At 43.8% G+C, this 15,242-nt stretch overlaps 1 protein-coding gene across 4 annotated transcripts in view; it reads right to left on the bottom strand.

Annotated features, from left to right (window-relative positions):
• The window catches only part of TRMT2B (tRNA methyltransferase 2 homolog B), a 109,646-nt gene that overhangs the window by 71,811 nt on the left and 22,593 nt on the right, over nucleotides 1–15,242 (bottom strand). For all 4 annotated transcript variants that reach the window (XR_002729755.3, XM_023202866.1, XM_023202868.1 and 1 more), the window contains 6 exons: nucleotides 8,865–9,011; nucleotides 7,379–7,473; nucleotides 6,517–6,731; nucleotides 5,911–6,012; nucleotides 4,714–4,833; nucleotides 4,401–4,500 (listed from right to left, as the gene is read on the bottom strand). Coding sequence is in view for 3 of the 4 variants with exons in the window: in XM_023202866.1 (XP_023058634.1) it covers nucleotides 4,401–4,500; nucleotides 4,714–4,833; nucleotides 5,911–6,012; nucleotides 6,517–6,731; nucleotides 7,379–7,473; nucleotides 8,865–9,011 (779 nt within the window). In the remaining variant the exon portion in view is untranslated. The remainder of the gene's footprint in view (nucleotides 1–4,400; nucleotides 4,501–4,713; nucleotides 4,834–5,910; nucleotides 6,013–6,516; nucleotides 6,732–7,378; nucleotides 7,474–8,864; nucleotides 9,012–15,242) is intronic.

Genomic DNA, 15,242 nt, shown 5'->3' with positions numbered 1-15,242 from the left:
ATGCCTTAGAGATCTATTATCAGAACATAGAGAATATCTGCATTTTTTATAGCAGTGTAGTGTTTTATTGAATGGATGTGGCATAGTTGATTTAACCAGTTCCCCACTAATGGACTTTGGGAGTATTTCAACTTTTCCTGTTAAATATTGCAATGACTAACTTTGTATATATGTCATTTTATGTGTGTGAGTATATCTATAGGATAAAACCTCAGGAATGGAATTACCATGTGAAAGGGTATATATACATTTGTCATTTTAATCTATATTACTAAATTTCCCTCCATAGGGATAGTACCAATTTACATAGGATTAGTACTCAATTTACACAACTCATTTTTTTAGAATTATTTTCCCTTATTATTACCAATAGTGCATTATCAAGCTTTTGTACTTTTGTCAATCTGAGGTATAAAAAGAAGTATCTCAGGGTACTTCTAATTTGCATTTCTTTTTTTTTTTTATTTTTTATTTTTTATTATACTTTAAGTTCTAGGGTACATGTGCATAACGTGCAGGTTACATATGTATACATGTGCCATGTTGGTGTGCTGCACCCATCAACTCGTCAGCACCCATCAATTCATCATTTATATCAGGTATAACTCCCCAATGCAATCCCTCCCCCCTCCCCATGATAGGCCCCAGTGTGTGATGTTCCCCTTCCCGAGTCCAAGTGAGCTCATTGTTCAGTTCCCACTTATGAGTGAGAACATGCGGTGTTTGGTTTTCTCTTCTTGTGATAATTTGCTAAGAATGATGGTTTCCAGCTGCATCCATGTCTCTACAAAGGACGCAAACTCATCCTTTTTTATGGCTGCATAGTATTCCATGGTGTATATGTGCCACATTTTCTTAATCCAGTCTGTCACTGATGGACATTTGGGTTGATTCCAAGTCTTTGCATTTCTATCATTATGAGAGAGACAGCATCCTCTCGTATTTTGTAAATACCTTTATAATACTGCCTTTTCATATCCTCGGTTCATTTTTCTATTGGCTGCTAGAGTATAGTGGTGCAGTCTCGGCTTACCAATTTCTAGGAGTTTCTTAGATTAAGGAAAAAAGTCTTTGTGATGTGAACTGCAAATTTTTTTCCAGTTTGTATGCTGTCTCCTGTCTTTGCCTACAGTGCTTTTCATCATGCATAAATTAATGATTTTTTTCAATAGTCTTATTAATTTGCATACCATGCCGGGCACAGTGGCTCACGCCTGTAATCCCAACACTTTGGGAGGCCAAGGCGGGCAGACCATCTGAGGTCAGGAGTTTGAGACCAGCCTGGCCAACAGCCTGAAACCCTGTCTCTACTAAAAATACAAAAATTAGCCAGGCGTGGTGGTGGGCGCCTGTAATCCCAGCTACATGGGAAGCTGAGGCAGGAGGATTGCTTGAACCAGGGAGGTGGAGGTTGCAGTGAGCCAAAATCCATGCCACTGCACTCCAACCTGGGTGACAGAGTGAGATTCAGTCTCAAAAAACAAAACAAAAAACAAATAATTCACACACCACACAGCTCACCCATTTACACAGTTCACTGGTTTTTAGTATATTCACACAGTTATGCATCTATCACTACAATCAATTTCAGAACATTTCATTAGTTCAAGAAGATACCAAACACCCGTTAGCAATCATGCCCCATTTAATCTCCAAAGCCCCACCCCCAGACCAAGGCAACTACCTATCTACTTTCTGTGTCTACAGATTTGCCTATTCTAGATAGTTTCTATAAATGGAATGATATAATGTGTGGCCTTTTATGTCTGGCTTCCGAATACCAGTCCCTTATGAATGATTTGCAAATAGTTTCACCTATTCTGTGGCTTGTCTTTCACCTTTCTCAATGGTATTCGTAGCACAAAACGTCTTTTCAAATTTTGATTTTTTTTTTTTTTTTTTTTTTTTTTTTTTTTTTTCAGACAGGGCCTCACTCTGTCACCCAGGCTGGAGTACAGTGGCGTGATCTTGGCTTACTGCAGCCTTGACCTCCTGGATTCAAGCCATTCTCATGCCTTAGCTACCCAAGTAGCTGGGATTACAGGCACGTACCACTACGCCCAGCTAATTTTCGTGGTTTTTTTTTTTTTTTGAGATGGAGTTTCGCTCTTGTTGCCTAGGCTGGAGTGCAATGGCACAGTCTCAGCTCACTGCAACCTCTGCCTCCCCGGGTTCAAGCAGTTCTCCTGCCTCAGCCCCCCGAGCAGCTGGGATTACTCAGGTGATCCGCCCACCACCTCCTCCCAAAGTGCTGGGATTACAGACCTGAGTCACTGCACTCAGAAATATTTTCTTTTAATTTTAAAAAATTTCTTCCTATTGGGCCAGGCGCAGTTTTTCACGCCTGTAATCCCAGCACTTTGGGAGGCCAAGGCGGGTGGGTCATGAGGTCAGAAGTTCAAGACCAGCCTGGCCAACATGGTGAAACCCTGTCTCTACTAAGAATACAAAAATTAGCCAGGTGTGTGGCACATGCCTGTAATTCCAGCTACTCGGGAGGCTGAGGTAGGAGAATTGCTTGAACCCGAGAGTCAGAGGTTGCAGTGAGCCAAGATCACGCCACTGCACTCCAGCCTGGGCAACAGAGCAAGACTCCGTCTCGGGGGGAAAAAAAAAATTTCTTCCTATCTATAGTTATGCTCTCTTTCTCATTTAAGACTATATTTTTGTGTTTTGCCCCTTAATATTGTTGATTAGGCTTATTTATTTAATTTTTTTCTTCCAATAACACCTTCTTGCTTTCTCATCAAATCTACAGGCTTTTTTTGTTTTATAAGTCGTTAATTTATGGATTTTTAAAATCATTATCGAGTTCTTCCTTCAGTTTCCTTTGGGTTTATTGTTCTTTTTCTAGCTCATGACTTGAAAGTTCAAATCACTTAGTTTTTTATACATTGACATATAATGATTATATAATTTTTAATTCTCATTTGTTTCATTCAAATATATAATCTGTACTTTATACCTGTCTATGTTGTTTCAATGTTACAAATAAATTATATTACTTATAGTAAAAAGTGAGAGAGAAAAAGATTACAAAATGTAAAGATTTCAAAAATCAAAATAGCTGACCAGGGTCAGAACTAGAGTGAAGTGAAAGGCACTTCCATCGGGTGCAAAATTTTATAGGGTGCCAAAAAACTCAGTAATCGAATGTTTTGATGCAATATTTTAGAATATCAAATCGGAGAACAGCAGCCTACAGGCTAGCCACTTGCTTTTATAAGGTTTATTGGAACCGAAGCCAGAATTCAGGTAAGGCAGTGAGGCGGGGTTCAACAAGTAGAAGGGCAGATCCCACCTTTCCCACCTTTTTAAAAAAAAAAAAATGTAATATTTTGTTCATCATGAATTATTTTGGATGAATTTTGATATTTGAAAATATTGGGCCAGACATGGTGGCTTACGCCTGTTATCTCAGCACTTTGGGAGGCCAAGGCAGGAGGATCACGTGAGCACAGGAGCTCAAGACCAGCCTGGGCAACATAGTGAGACTTTGTCTCTATTAAAAAAATCGAAAAATTTAGCCAGGCACTTTGGTAGGCCGACGCAGGAGGATCACTTGCACCCAGGAGTTTGAGACAAGCTTGGGCAACATAGTGAGACCTTGTCTCTACAAAAAAAATTAAAAATTAGCCAGGTGTGGTAGTGTGCACCTGTAGTCTCAGCTACTTGGGAGGCTGAGGCAGGAGGATCTCATGAGCCCAGGAGGTCAAGACTTCAATGAGTCATGACTGTACCACTGTGCTCAACCTGGGTGACAGAGTGAGACTGTCTCAAAAGAAAAGAAAATATTGCATTAAAAATTTAGCCATTAAAAAAAGCTGTAGTGGAATAGAAATAAACAAACAAAAAATATCTTGATTGCTGAGATTTTTAACATATTTTTTTTTTTTTTTTGAGATGGAGTCTCTCTGTTGCCCAGGCTGGAGTGCAATGGCACGATCTTGGCTCACTGCAACCTCTGCCTCCCGGGTTCAAGCGATTCTCCTGTCTCAACCTCCCAAGTGGCTGGGATTACAGGCGTACAAACCATGCCTGGCTAATTTTCTGTATTTTTATAGTAGACATGGGATTTCACTGCATTGCCCAGGCTAGTCTTGAATTCCTGAGCTCAGGCAATCCACCCACCTCGGCCTCCCAAAGTGCTAGGATTACAGGCGTGAGCCACCACACCCGGCTGACACATTCTTAAATTTTGCACCCAAACTAAGTACTTGACTTGCCTCATTCCTGACCCAGCCCTGTAATTGAGTCTTGAAGGTGGTATTTTTTTTGTTTCTGTTTCTTTACACTTCTCATGACTTGAAAGCTCAAATCACTTTTCAACTGTGTGCACGATCAGCATGAATGACTTTGATAATCAGAACAAAAAATTTTAAACAGAAGTCATGACTTACTCAATGACATTCCTAGTGGATTCACCATGGAGCTTGCAGGAAACAAAAACTAGCGTGCGGATGGCCCTGCAGTTTCGAATGGCTTGAATCACCTTGTAATCTGAAGGAAGAAACACCTTGCTATTAGTATAATTAACTACTATGGTCTCTATTATCACAAACCTCCCACTGACCAGAACTCAGGATTGATTAGAAATAGAGGGGAAACAGGTTCAGAGCCAGCCCACTGGGAGTACCCGTAGCATGGTGTGGAAAAGAAGAACCAAAGTTGGTGGATAATACTGGGAACATCAAAATAGCTGTTCATCCTTACGCAGTCCGGCACGGGCTGGGTTCACCACAGCAACAATTGACTGTCTATCTTCCTTTGACTTTAGTAGCCCTGGCAAAATCTTCTCTGCTCGACCAGTGTGAAATTCAGAGTTGGTGATGCCTATGGAAGACAGGCCCACATGACATAACTCAAGCCCAGCAGTGGGGGAAAGCTTCAGCTTCACAGAAATGCACAGGAGCCAAGGGCTCTGCCATCTTCTCTTTGGATCTAGCATCACTCCAAGTAACAAGGAAAGAAGTGTTTTTGGACAGACCCGCTTCATTTTTTCCAAAGTACTTTCCCTTGGAATATCTCAGTAAGCCTTTCAGCTTGAGCAACTAGTGTTTACACTTTTTTTTTCTCTTGAGATGGAGTCTCGCTCTGTTGCCCAGACTGGAGTGCAGTGGCGCGATCTCGGCACACTACAACCTCCACCTCCCGGGTTCAAGCAATTCTCTGCCTCACCCTCCCGAGTAGCTTGGATTACAGGCGCCTGCCACCACGACCGGCTAATTTTTGTATTTTTAGTAGAGACAGGGTTTTACCATCTTGGCCAGGCTGGTCTTGAACTCCTGACCTTGTGATCCACCCGCCTCAGCCTCCCAAAGTGCTGGAATTACAGGTGTAAGCCACCATGCCCGCTATTTTACAACTTTACAACTCACATAGCATGTAAAGACCTATACTAAGATTCTCATCTTGACTTTTGCTCAAGTGCTCTTCCTGCTATATCAGACATTTTCACCAAATGCCTCAGGAGCATTCTGGAGGTGAAGTAGTGGGAGCAAGATGATCTATTTTCTATATTGCAGTTTTACAGAAGACTGTGTTTGAAGAAAAGGTTTTGTTGCTGAAAATATAGGTTTGAAACCCATTGTATTATGCTATAAGGCCTCATGAGTCTAATGTCAAGGAGATTCTTCTATTCTGTCCAAAGTTTTGCAACTTTTCTTCCTATCAGCTAGACATGTACCTTCCCTTAGGCTCCTCTTCTGGATAGGAAAAACGTTAGATATTGGTACCTATTCCAGAAAACCATGAGGATCTATTCCAGAAAACCATTCTGACCACTCCAGAATTCCCTCCCTTCCTCCCTGTGGGTCAGGGATACAGTAGTTGTCCTTTCCCACACAATTCTTTCCATAGCACGGAAACAACTGCATCCCTTAATTTCTACACAGACTATAAACTGTGTACCATTGAAGGCTGCAGTCCATCTTGCATCCTCCACTGCCTGCTCCACCAATTCAATCCCGAGGACCTGAGATGTATGCTGAGCCAGAGAGAGGCCAATCACACCTGAAGAAGTAAAAGAGAAGAAGGAGGCCGCATTTTAGGGTTTGGGTGTGGTAGTTTGTTTGTTTTTTGTTTTGTCTTTGTTTGTTTGTTTGTTTTAAATAGGGTCTCACTCTGTAGCCTAGGCTGGAGTGCAATGGCACACAGTTCACTGCAGCCTCGACCTCCCGGGCTAAAGCAATCCTCCTGTCTCAGCCCCCTGAGTAGCTAAGACTACAGGCTCATGTCACTATGCCCAGCTAATTTTTAATTTTTTTGTAGAGATGGGGTCTCACTATGTTGCCCAGGCTGGTCTCTAACTCCTGGGCTCAACCAATCCTCCTGCCTTGCCTCACAAAGTGTTGCGATAACACGTATGAGCAACCACACTTGGCTGCAATTTTAGGGTTTTAGACCAATAAGATTATGCCTGCACCACTACCACTACCTCTCCCCAACCACCTCTGCAAGCTACAAGGGCCCTGGGAGCTGAGCAGCATGCAGATTCTGCCCTGGGCTTCCACTTGCCAGTTCCACAGCAGATATCAAGAAGGATGGTGTCAGAGTTCACTCCAGTCAGCTCCCCCACAGTCCGATACAGCATCTCTGCACCAGCAGTGTTAATCTGGAAAAAGGCATCTGGAGAGATGCGGATCTTCAAGCTCAGAAGTTCTTCAAAGATGTAGGGTTCCCCAAACAGAAGCTGATAGGGAGACTGCTGATGGCTACAACGGGTCATGGTACTGGAAAAGAATAAAAGAAGAAAGCATCTTGAGCTGTGCATGGTGGCTCACACCTGTAATCCCAGCACTTTGGGAGGCCGAGGCGGGGGGATCACCTAAGGTCAGGAGTTTGAGACCAGCCTGGCCAACATGGTGAAACCCCGTCTCTACTGAAAATCCAAAAATTAGCCAGGTGTGGTGGTACATGCCTGTAATCCCAGCTACTCAGGAGGCTGCAGTAGAAGAATCACTTGAACTCGGCAGGTGGAGGTTGCAGTGAGCCAAGATTGCACTACTGTCCTCCAGCCTGGGTAACAGAGCGAGACTCAGTCTCAGAAAAAAAAGAAAAAAAAAAGAAAGCATCTTGAAATGGCAGACCATCACATCCCTAGTGGTTGGGTAGACAGGGAGGCCCCAGCATCTCAGCTAGGAGACACAGTCCCTGCCATGGCCCTGAGAGCTCTGCAAGGGTTTCCCCGTCAGGGGATGAAAGTCCATGTGGACACTCTCACATCTACATTCTGGCCTGTGTTCCCAGACCCGGCTGGTGTACAAGGGCCAGAACCATTTAGCCAATATCCTCCACCATCAATCAGCAACCCTGCATCAGCAATCCATAAACCAAGAGTCTGGCAAGCCATCAGCCTATTTGGCTGTCCCAGGTTTACCTTTCCTGGAAGTAAAGTGAGGTCAAGTCACAGGCTGCTCCAGGACCTCTGATGAAAAATTCCTTTACAGCCTCCTTCTGAACATGGAGCTCTTCCTGCCCAGACCACAAAATTAGCAGTTAAGCAAAGACTCATCTCTGACAAATTTTCTCCTAAGCTCTATAGTAATCAGCGCTGCAGTAATCAGACACGAAGACATTTCACAAATCTTATTATAAATAACACTTAACATAAAGCAGGTCAGACATGATGGTTCATGCCTATAATCCCAGCACTTTGAGAGGCTGAGGTAGGAGGACTGCTTGAGCCTCTAGGAGTGTAAGACAAGCCTAGGTAACATAGCAAGATCCTGTCTCTACAAGAAATCAAAAAGGCCAGGAGTGGTGGTTCACACCTGTAATCCCAGCACTCTGGAAGGCCAAGGCAGGCAGATCAGTTGAGGTCAGGAGTTTGAGACCAGCCTGGCCAACATGGTGAAACTCCATCTCTACTAAAAATACAAAAATTAGCTAGGTGTGCTGGCACGTGCCTGTAATCCCAGCTACTCGGGAGGCTGAGTCAGGAGAACTGCTTGAACCAGGGAGGCGGAGGTTGCAGTGAACTGAGATCATGCCATTGCACTCCAACCTAGGCGAAGAAGCGAGACTGTCTCAAAAAAAAAAAAAAAAATAGCCAGGTGTGGTGACGTATGCCTGTAGTCCCAGTTACTTAAGAGGCTGAGGTAGGAAGATTGCTTGAGCCCAGGAGTTTGAGGCTACAGTGAGCTATGATTGCACCATTGCACTCCAATCTGGGCAATAGAGCAAGACGCTGTCTCAAAAAATAAAAATAAAAAATAAAATTCTTACGTAACTACAGAGAGCCTAAGTATTAGCTTGATACCAAGATATATTGCCAATAAACCGTGTAGGAACAATAGGGTTAAAAACACCAGGCATCAAAGGACCTGGGTTCAAATCCTAGCTTTGCTATTTACTGATTCTTTAACCTTGGGTATTTCTATGCCTCCATTTCCTCAGGGGTAAAATGAGGGTGACAATATCTCTCCTCCTGCCTACCTTACAAGTTTGTTGAGATGATCATATAAGTATAGGAATGTTTTAACACAGGTATGTTTGAAAGCACCAAGTGCATGACAAATATAAAGTACTATTTGGGTTATGAAATCCTCTGACATTGCAGTCTCTATTGTGAATTGGCATTTGGATTTGGAAGAGCAACTACTACCATGGGCAAAGTTCTTGTGAAATTACTTGGGAGTTCTCACATAGCCTAGCCACAGTCTCTGTGGTTTGATTATGGGAGCAGTATAGTTAAATAGTATCCTTGCCATCTTCTCCTCATCCCTAACCCCTCTACCCAATCAACACAAATACTCTGTGGATGTACAGTTTCTGCTATATGCCCTGAAACTTCAAAAAAAACAATTACAGTAATAGGTAGTAGTAGTAAAAGTGATGGTTGCTTAACATCTTGTGAGGCTCACCTGACTTAATTTCTGGGGATGGAAAGTGATGATAGCCATCGTGTGCCCTTGGCTATTGGTGCGGACTATGAGCTCACGCCAGTATCCACCTTCATGAAATACAAGGCAGGGCTCCAATGGAGACTGTCGAAGGAATACTTCATAGTACTAGGAAGAGAAGCGAATTATTACACAAGCAAAACTAGCAAGTTTCACAGCTGATTATTCATGCTAGGTGATGGTTTGCGGCTACACTGTGTCCCCCAAAAACTCCTATATTGAAGCCTTAACCACCAGTACTCAAAATGTGTCTGCATTTTGAGACAGGGCCTTTAAAGAAGTGATTTAGTTAAAATGAGGCAGTTAAGGCAGGCCTTAATCCAATCTCACTAATGTCTTTTTTTTTTTTTTTTTTTGAGACGGAGTCTCACTCTGTTGCTCAGACTGGAGTGCAGTCGCATGGTCTCAGCTCACTGCAACCTCCGCCTCCCGGGTTCAAGCAATTCTCCTGCCTCAGCCTCCTGAGTAGCTGGGATCACAGATGCCCACCACCTAGCCTTGCTAATTTTTGTATTTTTAGTAGACACAAGGTTTCGCCATGTTGGCCAGGCTGGTCGCGAACTCCTGACTTCAGGTGATCCTCCCACCTCGGCCTCCCAAAGTGCTGGGATTACAGGTGTGAGCCACCGCACCATGCCTGCTGTCCTTGTAAGAGAAAATGTGGACACACAGAGACACCAAGGTTGGGTACACAAAGAAAAAGACCATGTGACACAGCAAGAAGGTGTCTATGCAAGCCAAGGAGAGAGGCCTCAGCAGAAACCAAACCAGCAGAGACTCTGATCTTAGACTTTTAGCTTCCAGACAAGGAGGAAATACATTTCTTTAAGCCACTCAGTCTGCCGTATTTTGTAATGGCAGCCCTTGCAGACAAATACAGTGATATAAGAAACATGACTGACCGGGCACAGTGGCTCAAACCTGTAATCCTAGCACTTTGCGAGGCCAACGTGAGAGGACCGCTTATGTCCAGGAGTTCAAGACCACCTGGACAACATGGCCCGTCTACAAAAAATAAAAAATTTAGGCTGGGTGCAGTGGCTCAAGCCTATAATCCCAGCACTTTGGGAGGCCAAGGCAGGTGGATCACTTTGAGGTCAGGAGTTCGAGACCAACTGGGCCAACATGGCAAAACCCCGTCTCTACTAAAAATACAACATTTAGCCAGGCATCAGGGTGGGCGCCTGTAATCTCAGCTACTCGGGAGGCTGAGGCAGGAGAACTGCTTGAACCCAGGAGGCAGGTTGCAGTGAGCCGAGATCATGCCACTGCACTCCAGCCTAGGCAACAGAGACTCCATCTCAAAACAACAACAACAACAAAAATTAGCCAGGCATGGTGACACATGCCTGTAGCCCCAGCTACTTGGGAAGCTGGAGTGGGAGGACGGCCTGAGCCCGGGTGGTCAAGGCTGCAGTGAGCCGAGATCTTACCACTGCACTCCAACCTGGGCAACAAAGTGAGACTCTGTCTCAGAAAAACAAAAAAGAAAGAATCATGATTCCTGCCCTGTGACTTTACAGAGGATGCTATCAATTACATTCCGAACTGTAAGCTCCATGAAGCGAGTTGTTTCCTTAGTCTGACATATGTGTTCAATACATATTATTGAAAAATTGTATGAATGACTGAACAGGAAAGGTATTCTTACTTAGAACTTCAATTTATTTATGGAAAATAATCTTCCCTTTCTGTGAATTCCTAATGTATTACTAAGCTGCTATGATTCCACTCTTACTTTTAATGTCCTGATATAAGCACATCATTTCTATATTTCTTCATATAACCTAGCACCAACTATATTATAGCTTAGTCAGATCCTCCATTTCCTCCTGGTATATACAAGTCAAATGCAATCCTGATTTAGTTGTTATGATCTCAAAAATCCTAAAAGCCAATTGCTGCCATAACAGGAAACACCATCTGATTTACTAGGTCCTTTTGTTCTCATAATGCATGTGTTCTGGGTCCACTGTATTTACAAACAAACCACAAATTATGTAGTAAAGGGGGAATTATACCACAAAAGAGTGCTACCTGAGAGGTAAGATCAATTAAGGTTGTACCTGATCACTTTTGCTATAATTTCATATAAGATATCTTTGATTTTTACTCAACATAGTTTTCAAATTTTAAGGTTGGTGATTTAAAGAAAGCCTAGTTCCACTGGGCGTGATGCCTCCTGCCTGTAATCCCAGCACTTTGAGAGGCCGAGGTGGGCAGATCATTTGAGGTTAGGGGTTCAAGACCAGCCTGACCAACATGGCAAAACCCCGTCTCTACTAAAAATACAAAATTTAGCCAGGTGTGGTGGCGGGCACCTGTAATCCCAGCTACTTGGGAGGCTGAGGAGGAAGAATCGCTTGAACCTGGGAGGTGGAGGTTGCAGTGAGCTGAGATTGTGCCACTGCACTCCAGCCTAGGCAAGAGTGAGACTCAATCAAAAGAAAAAGAAAAGAAAAGAGGAGAGAAGAGGAGAGGAAAGGAGGAGGAAGAAAGGGAGGGAGGGAAAGAAAGAGAGACAGAGAGAGAGAGAAGAAAGGGAGGGAGGGAAGCAAGGAAAGAAAGAAGAGACAGAGAGGAAAGAAGAAAGAAAGACTAGTTCAACTGTTGTTTACTGGCTGGTTAGAAAGGAATGCTTTTTGGAAGCAAGATTCAAATATCATATAAAGCCTGGTGCAGTGGCTCTCGCCTATAATCCCAGCATTCTGGGAGGCCAAGGTGGGTGGGTGGATCACTTGAGGTCAGGAGTTCGAGACCAGCCTGGCCTGGGCAACATGGTGAAACTCCTTCTTTACTAAAAATACAAAAATCAGCCAGGCATGGTGGCGTACACCTGTAATCTCAGCTACTCAGGAGGCTGAGCAGGAGAATCGCTGGAACCCAGGAGGTGAAAGTTGCAACGAGCTGAGATCACACCACAGCACTCCAGCCTGGGTGATAGAACAAAACTCTGTCTCAAAAAAAAAAAAAAAAAATTCATATAGGCTCTGGAAGGATGGTAATTGAAAAACTGAGCTTGAACTAAAGGATAATGGGTAAATATGAAGGTACAGCTTCTCCCCTGTATGACCTAGGGCCTTGGTTTCTTCATTGTAAGATGGAAACTGAAACTCCTATTCTTATATGGGAATGCTTAAGCTAAGTAGTAAGATTAAAGGGAACTTCTGGTTAAAATAACAGAATATTCCACCTAAAAAAAACAGAATATTCCACCTAAAACTCCTACTAAATGAAAATCTTACTAAATCCTACTAAAATGAAACAAAGGGATTACAAAGGCATAAGCTTATTTAGGTTCATTGTTTCCAACAATTCTCCCTTCTCTCTCCTGTACCATCATTGCCTTCGCTCCGTACTGGATCATTCTCATCAATATACTATCAGATTGCTTTTACTCTCCCATTTTAAGCAGAAAAAAAGAGGAATCTTCTTGACCCTATATTCCCCAACTCTGCTCCTCTTTGTCATAAAACTCATCACAAGAACTGAGCCTATTCACTGCCTCCCATTCTTCTACTCACCCAGCTGAATCAGGTCACTACTACTCCGCGAAAACAGTTCACATTAAGGTCATCCCTGACCTCCTTGTTATGAAGTCCAATGGTTAACTTTAAGTCCTCACTTCCTTGACCTATCAGCAAGCATTGGGCACAGGTGAAAAGCCATTCCTTCTCTGTTTACTTTCTTCCTCTGGCTCCCAGGGAAACCTTACTCCTGTTTCTTTCTTTCTTTCTTTTTTTTTTTTTTTTTTTTTTTTTGAGACAGAGTCTCACTCTGTTGCCAGGCTGCAGTGCAGTGGTGCAATCTCGGCTCACTGCAACCTCTGCCTCCCAGGTACAAGCGATTCTCCTGCCTCAACTTCCTGAATAGTTGGTACTACAGGCGTGTGCAAACAAGCCCAGCTAATTTTCGTGTTTTTTGTTTTTTCAGGGTTTAACCATATTGGTCAGGCTAGTCTTGATCTTCTGACCTTGTGATCGGCCCACCTTGGCCTCCCAAAGTGCTGGGATTACAGGCGTGAGCCACCGACTCCTGTTTCTTACAACCTCACTGACTGTCCCTTCTCAGTCTCCTTTACTGGTTCTTCCTCTTCTTCCAAACCTCTTAAAATGGGAGTACCCCAGGGATTGGTCCCTGTTCCTCTTCACTTTTCTATCTACTCTCACTCCCTTGGTGATGTCTTGCCAGCCTCATAATTTTAAATGACATCTACATGCTAACAACTCCTGGATTTCTCTGTCTTGAACTCCAGTCTAATATAGCCAACTAACTACTTAACATATCCACTTAGATGTTTAATAGGCACCTCAAATACAACATGACCAAAACTGAACTACTCATCTCCTCCAACCCAAATCTGCTGTACCAGTCTTTTCAGTCTCAGTTGACAGTAACTTCATCCTTCCACTTGCTCCACACAAAACACCGGGGGCCATTTTTTTCATGTTTTTACATTAAGGTATAATCGATACATAAAATTTGCACCTGTTTTTATGTATACATTTTGATGAGCCTGGACATATACATATACTTGGGACACCAACCCCCACCAGCTAAGGTACTAAGCACATTCATTACTTCCAAAAAATGTCCTTGTTGGAACCATTTTTTACTTCTCTTTATTTTTTTGAGACAGAGTCTCGCTCTTTTCACCCAGGCTGGAGTGCAATGGCATGGTCTAGGCTCACTGCAACCTCCGCCTCCTGGATTCAAGCGATTCTCCTGCCTCAGCCTCCCCAGTAGCTGGGATTACAGGTGCCCACCACCACATCCAGCTAATTGTTGTATTTTTAGTAGAGATGGGGTTTCACTATGTTACTATGTTGGCCAGGCTGGTCTTGAACTCCTGACCTCAGGTGATCTGCCCAACTCAGCCTCCCAAAGTGCTGGGATTACAAGTGTGAGCCACTGCACCCAGCCACTTCTCTCTGTCTCTTATACCTCTCATTCAATCCATCAGGAAATCCTGTTGTTCTAGCCTCAATGTATATCCATCTCCACTGTTACTACTGATCGGGCTACATCATCTCTCACCTGGATTACTGCTGCACAGCTTCCCTCAATTGGTCTCCCTGCTTCTATCCAACCATGCCCCCACCAATAATCCATTCTCTACACAACAACCAGAGTGATCATTAAACCATATCATGACATTCCTCCTTCACCCCATCAAAACCTCTGACGGTTCTCCATTTCATTCAGAATGATGTGGTTTGGCTCTATGTCCCCACCCAAATCTTATCTCGAATTGTAATCCCCACATGTTGGGGGAGTGGCCTGGTGGAAGGTGAGTGAGTTATGGGGGCAGACTTCCCCTTGCTGTTCTGGTGATGGAGTTCTCGCAGGATATGGTTGTTTGTTAAGTGTGTGGCACTTCCCCCTTCTTCTGTCTCCTGCTTCACCATAGTAAAATGTGCTCGCTTCCCCCTCCACCATGATAGTGTGTCCTGAGGCTTCCCCAGGCATGTGGAATTGTGGGTCAATTAAACCTCTTTTCTTCATAAAGTACCCAGTCTCAGGAAGTTCTTTACAGCAATGTGAGAACAGACTAATACACAGAATAAAAACCAAAGTCACTACCATTAACTCTCACCTCATTTCCTACTATTCTTCCTCTCATTTGCCTGGGTCTACTGTCAGTTCCTCCAAAACGCCAGCCACACTCTCGTCTTGAGGTCTTTGCAAAGCTCTTTCTTTTGCCTAAAATGTTTTTCCCTCAGACCTTTGCATGGCTAACACCCTCACTTCCTGTAAGTCCTTATTCCAGGGTTTCTCAACATCAGCACTACTGACATTTGGGGGCAGAAAACGCTTTATTGGCCAGGTGCAGTGGTTCATGCCTGTAATCCCAGCACTTTGGGAGGCTGAGGTGGGCAGATCACACAGTCAGGAGATCGAGACCATCCTGGTTAACACGGTGAAACCCCGTCTCTACTAAAAATACAAAAACTTAGCTGGGCATGGTGGCAGGCGCCTATAGTCCCAGCTACTCAGGAGGCTGAGGCAGGAGAATGGCGTGAACCTGGGAGGCGGAGCTTGCAGTGAGCCAAGATCGCACCACTGCACTCCACCCTGGCGACAGAGCAAGACTCCATCTCAAAAAAAAAAGAAAAGAAAAGAAAAGAAAATGCTTTATTGTAGGGGGCTGATCCATACATTGTAGGATCTTTCATTTTTTAGAGACAGAGGTCTTGCTATGTTGCCCAGGCTGGAGTATGGTGGCTATTCACAGGTACAATCATAGTGTACTACATCCTCAAATTCCTGGGCTCAAGCGATCCTCTACCACCTCAGCCTTGTGAGTAGCTGGAACTACATGTGCGTGCCACTGTGTCC

The sequence above is a fragment of the Piliocolobus tephrosceles genome, chromosome 12, assembly GCF_002776525.5.
Source record: "Piliocolobus tephrosceles isolate RC106 chromosome 12, ASM277652v3, whole genome shotgun sequence".
Taxonomy (NCBI): Eukaryota; Metazoa; Chordata; class Mammalia; order Primates; family Cercopithecidae; genus Piliocolobus; species Piliocolobus tephrosceles.
The sequence above is the reverse complement of the archived record's forward strand: the minus strand, read 5'-3'. Positions and strand labels throughout refer to the sequence as shown.